The sequence below is a fragment of the Centroberyx affinis genome, unplaced genomic scaffold (genome assembly GCF_046629955.1).
Source record: "Centroberyx affinis isolate AG114_WGS23_722 - 3 ecotype Tasmania unplaced genomic scaffold, CSIRO-AGI_Caff_v1 ptg001144l_1, whole genome shotgun sequence".
In the NCBI taxonomy this organism is placed as follows: domain Eukaryota; kingdom Metazoa; phylum Chordata; class Actinopteri; order Beryciformes; family Berycidae; genus Centroberyx; species Centroberyx affinis.
In genome coordinates, this window is record NW_027279678.1 from 87,091 (window position 1) to 105,315 (window position 18,225).

General features: G+C 40.9%; 1 protein-coding gene across 1 annotated transcript in view; it reads left to right on the forward strand.

Moving 5' to 3' along the window:
* Positions 1-6,859: 6,859 nt before the first annotated feature.
* eng (endoglin) overlaps positions 6,860-18,225 on the forward strand; it is a 47,933-nt gene continuing 36,567 nt past the window's right edge. The window contains exons 1-2 of the mRNA XM_071524077.1: positions 6,860-6,917; positions 8,073-8,257. Coding sequence (XP_071380178.1) covers positions 8,200-8,257 — 58 coding nt within the window. The 5' untranslated portion in view covers positions 6,860-6,917; positions 8,073-8,199. The remainder of the gene's footprint in view (positions 6,918-8,072; positions 8,258-18,225) is intronic.

Below are 18,225 nucleotides of genomic sequence, written 5' to 3' on the forward strand. Positions count from 1 at the left end.
TATATTTTTTTTTCTCCTGTCTAGTTTTTTTTCTCCCCCATGTCCCCTTAGGGGCTCCGTAGTTGAGATGCTAGCATTGAGAATCAAAACAGTGGAGCACAGCAAAGCTGCTGGACTACGGAGGCCCTCAGAAGAATATGGGATAAAAAAAAAAAAGACTAAGATTAAGAAAAAAAATAAGAACAAAAAGACTAAGATAAAGCCAAGATGTCCATGTCAGCAATTACTCAATCACTTTAACCATTGAGTACAGGTGATGTTTGTGGAGGACTCAATTAAAAATTTCAGATCCTGCTGCAATTCATTCCATCAAATGACGGCAAAACATTGCCGAATTAACATTAGGAACCTCCAGAACAAGCCAATCATGAGATCTTGTGATGCAATTCCTTAAAGGCATACTGAGCAGGATTTCCCCTCTTGCAATAGCATAAACTCATTCAAAAATTATCCTACTCAATCATTACCTATAGATAATCTATGACAGTGTGTGCATTTGCAGAGAGCCTGAACTGAGACGTTTGAGATGTTTCTGGGCGTCAACCTTTTGGCAGCAGGTGTGTGCGGCTACAACCAAAACCACTGCTGAATTGTTTTATATCTAAAAGCCACACTGGCTGCAGTAGCGGTCTCGAACTCTAAACTCTAAAACAGAGCAACTGGTCAGAGCTAGTGTCTATCGTGAGCTGGCAGCTAGCTACCCTTAGCATAGCTTCGTTGTAGTAGAAAAGCTTATAGCTAAGCTAATCGACAGCTACCTTTCCAACAGAAAACAGGCAAACTCTGCATCACTCTTCATCCCATTCTCTCCTTCAATACTCTCCAATGGGTGAAAACCAACCCCAGATTCACTTTTGCTTTGAATCGAGCCTCATCTGCTTGGCATTTTTCTCGCTGTGCTTTTTTTTTTTTTTTTTTTTACAGGTTTTTACCGTTGTGGGAACCGCAGGGAGAAGGGGTCAACTTTGACAGTTGTGTTTACAAGCCACAAGCAGCAAAATCCTACTCCGTATGCCTTTAACCTGTACTGTAGAAGTGATGTGAGACACTATAACCTACCCTCTGGTACAAATCACAGTGATGTGTGTCATCTGTTATAAATCTCAGAGCTCTATGATATAAAACATAATGATTTAAGCGTAGATGGTGCTGCATGCATATAAATAGTATCACCATATTACAGTATTGACAAGAATGTTGAACAATTTGTTGCCTGACCGTACAAGAAAAACAATTTTTGTATCTGTAGAGAAAGCTTTTGTTTAAGTTGCTGTTGGGTTGCTGTTGATGGTAATTCTAGAATGTGCAGTTTGTATTTGTAGGTATAGAATGTATTGTTTTTTCCCCGATACCATATGTTCTGTTGTATGTCTGGAAAATGTGGTGAATCGGTGAAGTGGTGTTGTTGTTGAGTAAGAAGTCTGCATTATGCCATAGAAGAGTGTATTCACAGGGTTTCATTGTGGATCCTAAACTTTTGTTGATTTTCCACCAGGCTATCAGAGTTGTTGAAATTACAGTATTTTTAAAGCAGTTGTGATGATTTATGGTGGTGCTGAGAAATGGTAGATCAGAGATTATGATTTCTTTACTTAATGATTGTTCGATTTCTAACCATGGGGTGTTCTGTTGGTTGGGATGAATCCAATTTGTGATGTACTGTAGTTGGCTAGATAGATAGTAGTTACAGAAATTTGGTACTTCTAATCCTCATTGATTTTTGTGTTTTTTTAAGGTGGCCAATTTATTCATTTTTTTGCAGTAGAATTTTTCTAGTTATGGAGTCTAATAATTGGAAGCAGTTAGTGGTGGGTTGTGTGGGGATCATTTTGAAGAGGTAGTTGACTTTGGAAGTATGAATATTTTGATGGTCGCTATTCTGCCAATTGAAGAGAGAGGCAGGTTTGTCCAGCAGTTTAGGTCATCTTCTACTGTTTTTAGAAGTGAAATAAAATGTATGTGGAACAACTCTGACAGCCTGACAGAAATGTTTATGCCCAGACATTTAATATTACCAGTTGAGAGAGGGAGCGTAGGAGTGGTTCTTGAGCTGCAGCATTCCAGTTGTCATAACATATGGGTTGAATTTGTCCAGTTTATAGTGTAGTCAGGTACTTGCGAAAAGGAGTTTATCAGTTTGTTGGTTTCTTTTAGAGAGTTTGATGGGTCTTGTAGAAAAAAGTCTTTATAAAGGCTGATCTTGTGTGTGTGGTTAGTTTGGATTCCTTTAATGTTAGAGTTCTGTCGTAGTTCTGCTGCAAGTGGTTTGATGAACACAGTAACAAGTGATAGTGGGCATCCTTGCCTGGTGCCTCTGTGTAGTGAGAAGCTTTGTGATAAAGCTTTGACAAAGCTATGACAGTATGACATTATTAGTTGGTGCACCCAGTATGATGACAACATGAATCGTCAACGACCACCCGGGCAACACTTTTCTGCACCGTAGCTTGGTACGCCGGACCGTTTTGTAGGTTTTGTTACCCGTAATCTAAACGCACCATAACAGAAACTGAGGTGCGCCAATCTAGTTATTACCAACTGACGATGGAATGACTGGCCCAACTGTCCTAATTACCATGCACCTAGGTAGTCTTTCCGAAATTCATTACCTTGAATTGGAGGAGGGGATCCCTTGCTGACATTCTTTAAAACCCAAATTAAAACCAAACCAAAGACAAAGTTGGTGTACACTTTAAAGAGCACCTAATCACAGTAGTATATAAGAGAGAACTATGGGAAATATGAAAATATGAAATATTGGCTCCCACAATTACTTACTTTAGCAAAAGTGTCTCCCGTCCACAATTTGTCAGGACCACTGCAAAAATCATAAATTACATTAATAAATGAGATAAAATTTTGCAAATGGGATGTTTCTATAATGTAGGCCCTGTTGATGAGCTGTCTTTTAGGCTATTTGATGTATTAAATGACTTTGCTGGGTGGACAGGCTTCTGGTTATCTCCCCTCTGGTATTGTCTGAGTCTCTGGTATTGCTGGCACAAGGCCATGCTTCAGATCCCCCTTGGAGGACGGGGAAATCAGTGAGCTGGCGAATACACTTTATTCTCTCTCTGCTCTACTATTGATGTGCTGCGGCTGGCTGGCTGGCAATACGGAGACCCAGTGGCACCGTGCGGGAACCCACGTCAAACTGCGATGACAGACGATGGCTGATTGTTTCCTGTTATTGAAACACTACTAAAGCAATAGGAATGGGGGTGGAGTTGCGGGCTGTCTTACAGTTGCCACTCAGGCAGAAGAGAAACACCTTGAAAGAGAGAGCTATATGTGTCCTTTGGCCAGCCTCAGATGTGATGAAGCACCTTTAATGAATGACCAAGTGGTGTCAACAACTTGAGGGTTGCAATGATTTATAAAGCAGCACAGGAAACAAGTCAAGTAAAATTCTCCTTACTGTGTAGTAACATACTGTTCATTCCTGAGAGCATGAGGTCAAGGCACATTTACAATGTGAATAAGCAGAATATAAACTATTCTCAGCATACAATGCATTCATTACCATATTAATAAGATTGCTGTAGTGTAAGTACTGTAACATTCCGACTAATCATTAAGCACTCAAGCACATCAAGTCTATTTTGGTTGATGCTCACTTCTATGTCCACTCCTCAACCAGCTCAGCAGTGTGGATTTTGTTTCTCTCCCCTGTCTTCCGTGAATTTTCAGCTACCAATGTATAGCTCTCTGGGATATGCTGGCACAGATTCTCGACATACTCTGAATCTGTACTGTGAGTCCCTGTGGCAGGGCTGATTCCCAGGAAGAGGTCAACTGGCAGTGCGGGCTGCCTGCCAAACATTAATTCATAGGGTGAGTACCCAGTTGCATCATTCCTCGTACAGTTGTAGGCATGGACGAGTTACTTCACAAAATCTCTCCAGTGGTATTTGTCCTTTTCCTCTAAGGTTCCAAGCATGCTCACAAGTGTCCTGTTTAAGCACTCAACAGGATTCCCTTGAGGGTGATATGGTATAGAATGCACCATCTTGGCTCCCATCAGTGAACACAGGTCTTTAATTGTGTGAGATTCAAAGTCTCTCTTTTGGCCATTATGGAGACAACTATAGGGAAACTGTATAACTGTAGAAACAAAAAGCAAATGACATACAAAAATAAGAAAAGCAGAAAGAGAGGCAAAACAATAATCTAAGGTATCACATGGAGTTTTGATACTTATCAAACCACTAGCATATGTTTCTGCAGATATCTCCGATCCAGACCCTGTTTTTCTTGTTTGAATTTGTGGTGGGAATGATTTGAACAATTTGATATAGACTTATTTATGCGGAATGTACTTGCATGTTGTCAAATATATCCAGGGACTGATGCCTTATTATTGAATCCAGGGACTGATGCCTATTGAATAAGTTAAGAAGACTCTGAGTTCTACTCATTTGATTTATGTTAATGTCTATCCATGGTTATCTTATCATATTACTTGTTGATTCATAAATTGTTCAATTATGTTTCAAATTACTGAGACACATTTTTGTTATTTCCTTTGCAGCACACATCCCATGTTCAACCACTTTCCTTAAATAATAAATACCACATCAACGTGGTTTGAAGGAGAAACCCTCTCATCGTCCAATTATTCTCTGTCCTAGGTAATATGACACATTTTACTGCTATTGACCAGACATCACTTGAGGAAACTATACAACAAGTCATCCACCTGGTTCCTTGACCCTCTGCCTACAAACTGCTGCATTTGAATCTGTTGATCACACGATGCTATTAGATAGACTATAAAAATTGGGTTGGACTCTCAGGGCCCAGTCTTGAATTGGTTCAAGACCCACCTACAAGGCAGGAACTACTTTGTGTCTATCAGTGACTTGTCTGAAACCTCTCTCTCTTTCTTTCTTTATATGTAATTTTATAAGTTGATCATTGTGAAGTGTTGGCTGTTGTTTGTGTTTGTGGTCATGCTTCGAAAGGCTTGGTCGACTAAGGACAGATTTACAGAGGTGTCATTCCTGTAAATATGACCCATTAGGGAACATAGAGGTTCGTTCCTTCCACGTGGGCAATTGATCTATGTGCATTATCACCATACATTGTGACATTCCTCTGAGCTCAATTTAGTGTTGGTGGCTAGGGCTAGAATTAATTGTTTATGTTTGTGGCCATGGTTTAGAGCAAGTACTGAAAGGCTTGGTCATCAAAAGACATATTTACAGTGGTGTCGTTCCTGTAACTATGACCCATTAGGGTACATAGGTTTGTCTCTATGTTTCAAGATGATGACTGATACTTCATATAGGCATAAAGGGTAGTTCCTATGCTGGAATGTGGTAAATCATAGGTATAGAGGTTTGTGGGAGTTTATACTTTTTGTGTTTTATGTGAAGCACATTGAATTTGCCTTGCATATGAAACTGTGGGTTAGGACAGTGCTATGAATCTGCTATGAAAATATTTAAAATTATATTTCAAATATATATTTATTTAGGTCCCTTACACACTACAGGAAATGCGCTGTATATGTCTATATGGACACGTTTCCATATAGACCTCCACAGCCCTACATCAAGTGTAACTTTAAGTGTGTAAGTACCCACATAAATGTATTTTTGCATTATTCGTGGTATTTTAGAATAGCTTTCCCTATGTCAGCATGCATGCTGATGTCACACCAATCCAAACCTTTACTTCATATTCAGCACGTATTCAGCTACATTCCAGTAACAATATTTGTTATTGGCTTGCAAAATTAGCACAGCATTTGGTTAAGTGTCCCACTCACCGAAATTTAAATATATAATGGCCCTGTAATAGGTCAGTGAAATGTGTTTGTCTCTGAGAACATGTCTATTACACAGACATGTAGCTCTGTGTGCATTTGTGCATGTGTGTGTGTGTGTGTGTGTGTGTTATTTTAACTAAGACTATAGTCTAATGTAGGCTATGACTTGCCCCGAAATAAACTGTCCAGAGTCTCATTCATTCCTGTCAAAGTGGACAAGACAATGGTAGGATATTGCTAATCCAGGTGACTATAAAGTGTCTGTTTCGCTGGAAAACTGATGACAAATATGAATAGTAGGCATAGTCATGACTCATGCAGTGTTCTGCAAAATTCACGTCCCTCGTGGTAGCTGTGAGACTCTGGTCAACTTCCTAACTGACTACATTTAGAAATCACAACGTTAGACTGAAGCGTCTATAATATGGATAATTTGCACAGTGTGACTATAGACGACAAAACCTGATTTACACTCGCCACAAGAGGTCGACGTACCCGAGTGTACCTAGTAGATGCTTAACAGAGATATGAGGTATGCAACAAATCATCATCACCACCACCACCACCATCATCACCATCATTATCATCATCATCATCATCAGTTTCTGGAAATATTAAAAGCATGGCATTAGTTCTTGCCCTTCACCCACAATATCCTACTTGCTGCTTACAGTCTACCAGAAACCTGTAGATCCACACGATGTAGGCTATTGTGATATACAATACTGCGCCTCAGAATCCAAAAGGCTATTGTCCTGTTGATTTTCTCGCATTCAAAAGTTGCCCCTATAGGAATATTATGGTTTTAACATACGAGATAAAAATACCATAAAGTACAATAAGATTAGTATAAACCCACTATTCATTATCACAAACACACAAAAAGTCGTTTGTGGAATATTATAGGAATATTGTGGTGGTTTTTCGTTAGGGCACTTCCCTTGTATGTTGACCAGACGAGACAGTGCTTTGACATGAGCAGAGTTTATTAACAATTTCTGGCCAGTGGGAGGGGTACAACAGTAAATCTGCGCCCGCCCAGACACGGCACAGAAAGTTTGGAAAGAGTTTCTACCACTGAATGCAGCTACATCGTCGCCCGTGGATTACAAACCTAATTCAACAGAGGCACCCTACTTTTGAAGTAAGTTCTGTGCTTCACATCTTGTTTTCACTTTTAAATGTGGTAAGCGATAGGTAGCCTATTTTATTTCCCTGATGTGGGAGAGACCTATTATGCTATTTCCTTGAATTCTCGACCACTGATGTCTGTTTAAAAATGTCAGAATGAGCAGGCTAAATAACGGTAGAAAGTCTGATAATAACAGTAGAAAGTCTGATAATGCTTCTGGGATAGTTGATTTATAAAACCAAGAAAGCATGGCCAAACAGACTAATAGTCGTCTGTGAGGGATTTTATTTCATAATACCGCTCATATGCTACACTTCATAGATCCAATGATTATTATTTTCGATTATTCATATTTGGCCATCAATATGGCAACCGTTTTCTTTCCTTTGTTTTCTTAGCCCCTTTGATTTAGGCTATTTTTAAGTTATCCTTTTCCTAACTACAGGCCTATATCTTGATATGATGGTTTAGATAGACCCCCCAGGCACGGTAAACCTATTATGTTTTTCACAGTAAGAGCTCCAATCCAGGGAAATAACGTGACGTTATGTTTTGCTCTAGAAGTGCATAAACAGTTTACACAGGCTTTTCCTTTCCTTCTATATGAATCATATAACATGAGCAGTCTCCCTTTTATCAGATCTCGGCATTGTGATATTATTTAAAGAAAGCGATGTGCTTCCTGACAAAGTCGGCCAGAAGTTACTGACCACCAGATAACCCGTGAGTTCAGAAGCTCATGTGCACCAGGAAGACAAAGAGTGAATGTAGGAACGTTTCAAGCAGAAAATCCTAACATCGTATTGAAATAAACTAATTTTATCGGCAAAAAAAGCAACTCAGTCATTGTCAATGATTTTTGACTTTGACGTGAAAATGCTTAGGCAACAGCTTTTAATCAAATATCTCAGTAAAGGGTGAACTGCACATTTAATCTCCATATTAGTCATAGCTAATCTCAATTTAATCTGTGCTTCATGTGGCCATCCAGCAGCAGCCCCTGGGATATGTTCTTTGGTCATGTGCATACAATGTTCTGTTTTACATTGTATGCTGAGCATACTATGTTATATTTTGAGCATGACAGTGACATCCATGATTAGCAGTTGGTCACGTCCTCATCAGCCATTCATGTCTCTTCATTGTTTCCCCGCCTTCTTCTCCTAGCTGACCTTTCGACCTTTTATGACTGGAATTGTCTGCTCATCCACTGCCACAGTCATTGCTGCACTGCCCGGACAGCTACACACCAGCCTCAGCTCAAATCAAGACCTGAAACACAAATTTTACAGAGATGGAGGGTCACACAGCACTGTTAGCCCTGCTTCTATGCATCACTGCTTCAGCCTCAGGTAAGTCTATCAGTTGATCTTCAACATTTTCAGCATTTAGATCTTCAGTCACTGGAATTCATGTGAGGACATTTGGTCATCTTTACCCTGATGAAGGGTACAGATGATCTATTTTGCAAGAGATAAGTGTGCAGTCTTCTACTTTTCTTTTGGACATTTAGTTCTCAAAAAGTATGTAAGCTTAGACAACAGACCGTAGACTATTCCTGGTTTGAGCTGATCTTGAGCTTCTAGGGCATATTTTCTGTCAACATAAAGTTCAAAGGCAGGTATTAACCTTGTCCTGTCGTGAGTTTGTTATTCTTATCTCATTTCATTCTTAAAACCAAACAGAACATATTTCCCATAAAATAGTTTTTAGTGGACAGTCCCCTCTAGTATTTCATAGGTTTCTGTGACAGCAGAGGCAGGAAACAGGGCAGGGAGATAAATATGATGATATAAGAGCCGAGAATAAAATCTATGCAGCTGCAAATAAATGGTATTCGAAGGCCATACACAGTTCACTGACAATGGAACCACCAAGGCAACCATTTATCTCTTTTTTTAGAGTCTTAGTGGTGAGAATATTTTCAACAAAGCCAGTCCAGGCAGACAAGAAACATTAAAACATGTGGACCTTCACAGATTTTGTATGTGATTTCATCTTCATCCTCCCACTGCACTCCTTACTGCTGGTTGCTTATGATGTTGGTAATCGAGGAATGTAAACTTATTCTACCGTTGCACTGGTTGTAAATAATTCTGGTAAGAGTGCCAATTAAATGGTGACAGCATAAAATGTAAATGTGTTTTTTATCGTCAGTCTCCCTAACACTGTACTGAATACTCAACTAAGCAAAAAGAGTTTTTCCTACTGTGATTGTCACATTGTCTCTGAATGTCACAGCTGCTCTATGAAAAGAAATGCTATACTGTACATGTGTATAACATGCGATATAGGAAAGGATGTTAGTTTTACAGGTTAATTTGTGCCTGATGCCTTTCCTTATGGGCGTAATAATGTGTATTATGTGTATTTCATTAATGTGTTGGGCCCCCCGGGATGTCATAGCTATAGCCCTAAAGCAACCCACCAGTTTTAGCTAATCACCGGTGTGATAATTATGTGACTGAATGAATCAACCATGCCAGTTCTGGACAGAAAGTATGTCCCAGGTTGTCAGCTGGGACCGTCCATTGACTCTGCCTTGCAGCTCAGTTGGAAATGTATCATAGTTTGGCTGACTGGCCCTCATAGGACTTGGACCTTATGAAAGTCTTGGGTTCCAGTCTCCCAGTACTTACAGCATGGGAGTTCTAGATGTATAGCGCCTCCATAGAGGAAGCAAGATCGTGGAGATTTTATCTTCAGAACGCTTCACTTGTAATGTATACACTGTAGCTGACTATGGGGGGGTGATAATTGTCTATGGGTCCAGCTGAACTCTACTTAGTGGTTTTGTCCGCTTTGTGCCAGTTCTTCCGATTCTTCCATGTTCAATGTGCTCCCTGCTGCTGTAAGCTTCCCTGTGGGAGCCTGGCATCATGATGTTGACTGCTCGGCCTCCTGCTGCACTTCCGCCTACCCCGGAGTCTCTCTCCATGGGCAGTAGGAAAAGTACAAAAGTGATTAGCGTGCCGCTGGAGAAGGAGGGAGGGAGGGGTGTCTGAAAGGGGACCTCAGTGGGAAAACTGAAGAGAGAGAGAGAATGACAGAGAGAGAGAGAGAGAGAGAGAAAGAGAGAGAGAGAGAGACAGAGGGAGAGAGAGAGAGAGAGAGAGAGCTCAGGAGGAGCTACCTCAACAGCAGACAAGGGAGCCACTGGACCTGCGTCCTCAGGAAGCCATGATAGAAACTGGTGATGGAGAATAAAGACTGAGGACAACTGCTAGAGAAGGGGGGTGGGGAAGGGTCAGAATGATGTGACTGTCCAAGAGCAGATAAGTGGCACAGAAAGAAGATGGTGGAAAAAGGAGGTAAAGAGCCATCTAAAAAAGAGACAAATAGGAGCGAGAGAGAGAAGCAAGAGGAAGATAGAAGAATAAGAAAAATGGAGAGACCAAGCGAAATAATGACAAGGAGAAAAATTTCTAAACAAAAATCATGACTAAAAAAAGAGAAATTTGCTATACAGGAGATGGAAGAAATAAAAGATAAAAAAGCAAGAAAGGGAAAGTGACAGAAAGGCCCCTCAGAGGGCATGTAGAGGAACAAACAGAAAGGAAAAAAAAAAAACTCATGTTAAAAATGGCGTAGAGTCAAAATAATCCACTTCCCCTCTTGTGCTGTAGTGAGCCGGCCCTCCCTGCAGTCAGACTGGGTGGCAGGGAGACGCGACCACTTGTCGCTCCCTCAGACCGATTTCTATCTCCTTCAGTGTTATGCCCCTCCCAAATAACAATCCATTTCTGACCGCCACGCTTTTCCTCTGTTTGAATACAGAGTGCAGTATGGAGGAGTGTGTTATGTTCCTCTCCTGTGTTGTTTGTCCCTAGAAGGTTTACACTATTTAACACTTGATTTGGTATAAAGATGGTTCTAGCATGTTATGTGGCTTATGAATGATGTTGTGTGTTGTAATTTGTCTTTGGAAAAACCATGGCAATAGAATGGTGTGTAGTGTATGACTATTTTCAGTTTTGAGTTGTGGTTCATATGATGTATGGTGTTCTCTTCCTAAGAGAAGGCATATATCAGATCTGTGCATAATAAATAATTGCCTGTTATGCATTACCTAATGATAGCCTTATACGCTCATTTCAGTCCTGAAAATATATCTACAAAATCTTATTTTCTTTGTTTTCTTCCCATGCAAGCAATCATTGTTTTTTCTCTAAAGAGATGATTTTTCCCCAAGGAAGTTTTTCTATTACTGTGCACTTTGAGCATTTGGGCCTGGTTATGGCATATTTTAAATGGCAAACAAACAGCAGCACTTCAACACTGCTTTAATTGTCATCTCAGTTACAAACATTAAGGGCTCTATTTTTGTGAATCAGTGGCATATGGCGCAAAGCACAGTGAACTGTGTACAGCGCAGGCACACAGGGCGTGACGACTGATGTATATGAGGAATACATTATCAGTAGGTGTGGTGCTGGTGTCGTCATGACAAATCAAATCACCTGTATTCCTTCACACGTGCAGTGGCATGTCAGAGCGGTGGCACTCTGACAATTTTGTGATGGAGAGAGCAGTCTGGAGCGGATCGGCCACAGAAGCTTCCCCCATGAAGAAACTGATGTCCTTGTGTGCGAGGTGCAGAACTGCTACGAGCAAAATTAAATTAGATTGGGAGGAGAAAACACATTTGGTTACTGTGTTGCTCTGGTCCTAGGAGAACCATTGCCGAATGTAGGAAATGGTTCCATGATATAAGCTGGAGAGCCAAACAGTAATTGGCGGCATCATAGTACATACTGACAGTTCTATGTTTGATGACAATCATTTAACCACTTCCACATGTGTATAGTTAGTGTGTGTGTATATCATTTTTTCCTGCTTGAGAGATTTACATCAAAGTCAAATTTCCCAACATCATACACAGAAGCGGTAGATAAGCTTTTAAATAGGATCTGTTCATGCACGCATCGCTTGATAAAGCCATGAAAATAGCACAGAACATGACTGTGCCTTGACCATGCGCCATTGACCTGGTCTGAGCAAACGGGTGGCGCAAACACAAACACATTTGCCATGTGCCATGCTCCATGCACCACCGAAAATAGAGCCCTAAGAGTGACACTGAATTACTAAACCAGCAGTTTATCAGTTTAGCAGAAACCCTGTCTTCATCACATACACTTCCAACCATGGGTGTCTCTTGGTGACTATGAGGTCTTGTGCCCGCTGGCCCAGGCTTGTCAGTGTGCAGTGGCATGAGCACTGAACGGCTCATTAGTAGTGGGTAAGATAAATGCCTCGACAGCATGGCGACCACTTGTGCCCATGTCAACATGCCTGCTGTCTGCTCAGATAAGGCATGGCATTATGCGCTCTTATCTCTGGATCCGTCGGCCCATGGTCGACCCAGGGGTCTGCACAAACAAAGGAAATGTACCTGTGTATTAGGACATAAATTGGAGGGAAAACTCTTAGTTGGCCAGATGACCTACCTATGAGTTTGGAAGGTGCTCAATGTGGGGGTTTCAGACACCCCTAGGACTGCTCCTAGGAGATCTCTAGCAAAATCGGAAATTGTTTAATTTCATCTCATATCACTTCATTTCACTATCATTTAATTCACTAGTTAACAAAATTAGGCTATTTCTTCTCTGATGAGGGTCCCCAATGTTCTCATGTCGTAATATTTTTGGCATGAAAAAGTCAATCAACTGTCACCATGTTTCCATCTGTTCTGTGTTCTGAAACAGTTCATACCATTTTAAATACTCATTTGTTAATTGTCTAGTGGTCAGTGTTGTACAATGTACTGTACCATGTACAGTGCTGTATAATGGCAGAGCCCTCTTGATTCTGGGACTGGGTGGGTAACTTTCCTGTTGATTCAGGTGCTGCACCGGTCAATCTCTATTCAGAGAGCTGAAATCTCTCTCAAATGTCTGACTGTGTGTGTGTGTGTGTCTGTGTCTGTGTCTGTGTCTGTTTCTGTTTCTGATTTGATGCTGAAGAGTACAGCATTTGAGAGAATTCCCACTGGATATGAAGTAAAACTTTTCAGCTGTCATTTACATTAATTTGCTCTTATTACTGTGATATGTCAAAAAGTAGAAAACGTGACTCAAAAAAGGGCCTTGAATTGTCTGACAGTTTTTTTCATCTGGTAATACAACTACAACAAACCCTAAAGTCAGGCTCAGGGTACTTAATAATCTTTTTATGGACTCTGGAGGGAATAAGGCCACACTTGTCGAACAATTGTCCCCACTCAAGACACTTCCATTAGGCTATTTACAGTAAATGTGGAGACTGAAATGAAATCTTACACTGTGGGTAGGCACAGATTATCTTGAGTCTGACTATTCAGAACTTTCTTAAGTTAACTCACTCCAAATGTGTTTAAAAAAAATACCAGAGCCTTCATTGCTATGCCACCCTCAAATTGGAGACCATTAATATTTACAGGCAAAATCAGTCAAGAAAAAACGAGGTAATTTCTGTTGGTTCTATGAGAAGCATATGCTGTGCAAAGCTACATCAATCTTGAATGATTGGAAACAACCAGTGTGCAATGAATCTCTGAAGCCTTAATCTGCTTTGGTGGCACGTAGTTAGCGTGAAGCTTGCTAAATTAGTCTGTGCTTCCACAGACGGTGCAGCTAATTAGCACTCAGATGATTAATTTAGTTTTGCTAGTGCTCTTTCAGAATATCTCTTCATTTTACAAAAAATTAAATTCTTCACATAGGTGTAGAAATCTGAAGACACAAGACTAACCAGAGAAAACTAACTTAGTGCTAGTTTTGTCTGTGACGCTGACCAATATAACAGCTTAAAGTATCAAACCCAAGCACATCAATCATTCAGAATGTCCAATAATTCCCAGCATCTAGGCTAAGCTGATGACAACTAGGGATGCAACGGTTTGAGCTTTTGATACAACAATTTTAGACATAATTTATTATTACAGCACTAAGGATGAGGAAAATCAAATGAGTATTCTATAATTAATGGTTTATTTTGGTCCAGCAAAACAAAGTCTGTACTGTGTGGAAAAAAGTTTTGCCTAGAATTCACAGTAGCTGCCTTTTGAAAAATTGGACTTAGTGTAATAGGTTAGTCTTTTACACCTAGCCTATACGTGGAAACCATTTACTCAGATGGGAATGAGCAAACAGGAAGTAAATAATCAAATCAAATGTCTTCTCCCGATTCATAACCCGCAACGAGAACTAGAAGACACACTGATGAGAAGAAAAGCTGGAATACTAGGACTACTATGGACTAGTTTTAGTCTTGGTGAGCTTTTTAAAGCGCAAAGTTGGCTTACGTTATACTGAAAGCCCAGCTCTTAACTCAACACTACTTTGTTGATTGTAAGTGACAATTTTATCCCCTACCAGCTTTACGTGTCATTAAGCAACTCACCACCAAGCTAAACATGTTTCAACTTTCTTTTATTACCTTGACTTGATCATGCAAAGATGGATGGTGATCTCGGAATGTCTGGTATATATCAGATCACTTGAGAGTATTTGTGAGCATCAAGATGAAAAGATGATATATTTTTCATCCCCGTCTTCAAAACTTAACTCAGTTCCTGCCTGTCTACACAGAACAAGAACAACTCATACAAGCAAATTTGTCCGCATCAAAGAATGTGGGATGCCTAATGACTAGCAGCAGACAGGGCATGAAGTGAGTGCGTGAATGACTGAGTGAGTGAGCCATAGGCCTTCCATGCACCGTTGGACTTGTTGTTCCGCCGACTTCCGACATGATGAGACGACTGACAAATGGCTCCCAGAGGTGTAAACAGAGCTAGTGTGAAGACAAGCTGTCTCCAGACCAGCTATCACATCCTCAGTGCCTCTGCAGCAAACACTAGAGGCAAGACTCAACACGCAAAAACACACACACACACATGCACACACACACACACACACACACACACACACACACACACACACACACACGCTCCCAGGCCATAAAACTGACAAGACTAATCAGCAATTGATAGAATTTGGGGACTTCAGGACTTATGAGAGGGAGGTGAGATGGTGAGGAAGCTAGTTTGTACTATGCAGTGCGTAATGTGTAGTATGCAGGGGTGAGAGGCCAGGGGACAGTGCAGGCCCCTGCAGAGCACTGATAAGAGCTTGTTTACCTTCCTGTGGATGGTCAGGCCTCAGTCTGCAGTTGCGGAAACGCCGGGACAATAGGTGTGTGTGTGTGTGTGTGTGTGTGTGTGTTTAGCCGACAGAGACTTGAACCAGCCTTGAAGCCCCCCTTTCCCTTGCTCCCTCACGTCTCTCTCCTCTCCAACTAACTCTGATAGGAGCACGGACCCCTCCCTCCCCTTTCCCCTCATGACTCCGTCGCCCGACCCTGGACACAAACAGTTTACCCTACCCTGAGGGACCAAGGGAGACAGTTGGTCTTGATGCTGCCCTCTGCCAGGGTTTTCCCCGCTGTTTTTTTCCCCTCTCTCTTCCACAATACAGGCATACAGTGTAGCTTTGAGAGCCATAAGTCGCGTCATTTTGCATTTCCACTTACATTTTAGGCATTTAGCTGATGCTCTTATTGAAGTTGATTAACAGTGAGAGTAACCATAGGCGAGTGAAAAGGGAACACTAGCTCAATCGGTGAGTGAAATCGGTGCTTTCACTGCTTCTCAGTCAGTTGCCTGTATTATATTTCTTCTGGTCCATGAACAACACCAGCAGCAGCACTAGGAAGAAACCTCATCCAAAAATTAAATGTATCAATGTTTTGCAAATGTACCACCACCGCCTCCAGAGAAGAAACAGTGCTCCAAAAATGATGAAGGAAAAAAGAGTATGGGTGTTTGTGGAGAGCTGGAAGACCAGTAGGCACTGGCTATGTACAGATAAACTCACTTATATTCACTGTGTAGTTCTCAGCCTGCCAGTATAACTATAATATAATGCATATATTGCAATATGATGTATCATTTTAGCATGATCTGATTTGTCCAGGCTAGTACAAATTTCACTCTAGTAGTCAAAATCAAGATCAGGAAAAACTTAAGTGTCCCCAAGGGAACATTTGCCTTGAACTAGTCCAGTGGGTTTGTGCGCAAAATTCTTAAGATCTACCTCTGACCAAAGAATAAATTTAAATTCAATTGAGTGTGCCAGTCGCTGGCGGGGGGGAGGTAGGCGATTGCTGAATGACAAATGGGGGTCTCATCTCAACTCTATCCTGCCTGTCCTAAACAACATCCACATAACACCTAAGTCACTGTTTTATTCCGGGGGGTGGAAAAGATACTGTAGTCTTATTTTCTGGCCTACCTAACTACATTAAAAACCTTCAACTAAAATATTAACCAGAACTAGAAAATATGATCATATTACATTCATCCTGACCCCCCTTCATTGGCTCCAAATTCATGCTAGGTCTGACTTTAAGGTGCTCCAGTAACAGCAAATGTGTTTCATCGTTCAGCTAAACATGTGTTTCCAATTTAATAGAATTGCCTGTTATGGCTGTGAATTTGTTCATATAGCTTTGTTATTTGTTGGTTATTATCAGTGGCCTATTTAGGCTTACAAATGCCTTCATACACATTTTGTTGTAAGGTCTATAACTACTTAAATTGATGCATGCTTCAAACACAAATAGATGTAGATCATAGCAAAGAACAAATTTAGGTAGGAAAGGATTATGAAGAAAGGCTGAATGCTGAAATATTTGTGGAAATGATCATAAGTTTAAGATCAAATCTGATCATACACACGTTTCATGAATGAGGCCCATTATTTGTCCCCTCAAATCCTAATGGATTCTTCTCATGGAATGGGAAATGGAGGGGACTGATAAAAGTAGATAAAGAGGATAGGGAATGGAACTGTGCTTCTATACCTCATTTACCACTAAACCGCTTAGTGAGGCCACTGGCATTTCCTGGGTTAAAATGACAGAATGAATATGGTTTGTATTCTATGGTGACTGGAAAACATACGCATGATCACACACATGCACACTGGCATGCATGTACACACACACATGCACTTACACACTGAGTGTGATTTATACCAAGACCTCTCGAGCAACTGCAGTCATGGGCTGTTGGCTCTGTCACAACAGAACAAGAGGCCAATAACTTTATGGATGTGGATATGGAGCAACACACAGGGCCAGAATAACAGGAAACCGGCCTTGACCTTCAGGTTAGGGGAGGAAGAGAGCGATGACAAAGAAGGAGGATGGCTCTCATCTTTGCAAAGAAAGCTACAGTCGATTGCACAGTCAAGGCAACAGTAAAGATGTTGTGCCACTAATTATGCAAACACCCTCATGGCCAATCAATACCAAATATATGTCCTTGATTTGACCTGCAATTATAGCACCTGCCTTGGGCCAATCAATGTAATTTTGGTTATACCAGAACGCAGTGTTGAGATGCATCATTCCCACAAGTTTAGTCAAAATGCAGTTAGCATCATCTAAGATATTGTGCATGACACATTGACAGACAAACAAACAATATAGCAACCCCTAGGGCTAATCGGTGTCATTTTAACAAGACTAATAATCTAACAGCCCCATGACATTGAATTTTGTGGAAGATTGAGAGTCTGCAATCTAACTCTCGCTGCACATTTTCACCCACCGAAAGTGGTGAACAGACCGACCAACCAACATTTGGATCCTTAGCCCCTGCTGGCGCTGGGCTAAAAAATGCCAAAATGCACTGGTGAGATGCATCATGTCCCCAAGTTTTGGCAAAATCTGATCAGTGATGTCCCAGTTATTGTGTATGGCACATGGAGAATAAACAAGCGGTGTAGTGACCCTCTTGGGTCAATGGATGTAATTCTGAAAATGCCAGAACGCAGTACAGATCAAGTTTTATCCAAATCCCATTAGCGAATATTGACCTATCAGATATATTGTGCATCCCATATGGAGGGAATGAATGATTAAACAAACAGAAAGAGACCAATCCATAGTTCTCTCTGATTTAATTGTGGGGACAATAAAAAAGAGGAAAAACAGGAGAAAGAGCTGATTATGTAACCATTTGTAGCTCCCTCTCTTTTTTCCCTCTTGTTTAATCTATTTATCTCTTTCTATCCTGTTTCATCTCTTTCTCTCTGTCCCTTCTCCTTTATTGTGTTAAAGACCTTGGTTGAGGCAATGTCATCACTAAACATTGCATCAACCAAGGTCTTCGTCACGATTAGTGCCCATCTAAATATGGCGCATCCTGTTGACCTTACAAACTTTGCAATTTCCTGTTAACCCTCTCCTCTCTCTTCCTTTCTTCTTCATCTCACTATTTTATTCAACGTCTGCTCTCTACAAGGGATTATCCCTTGTTGAGTAAATAGAC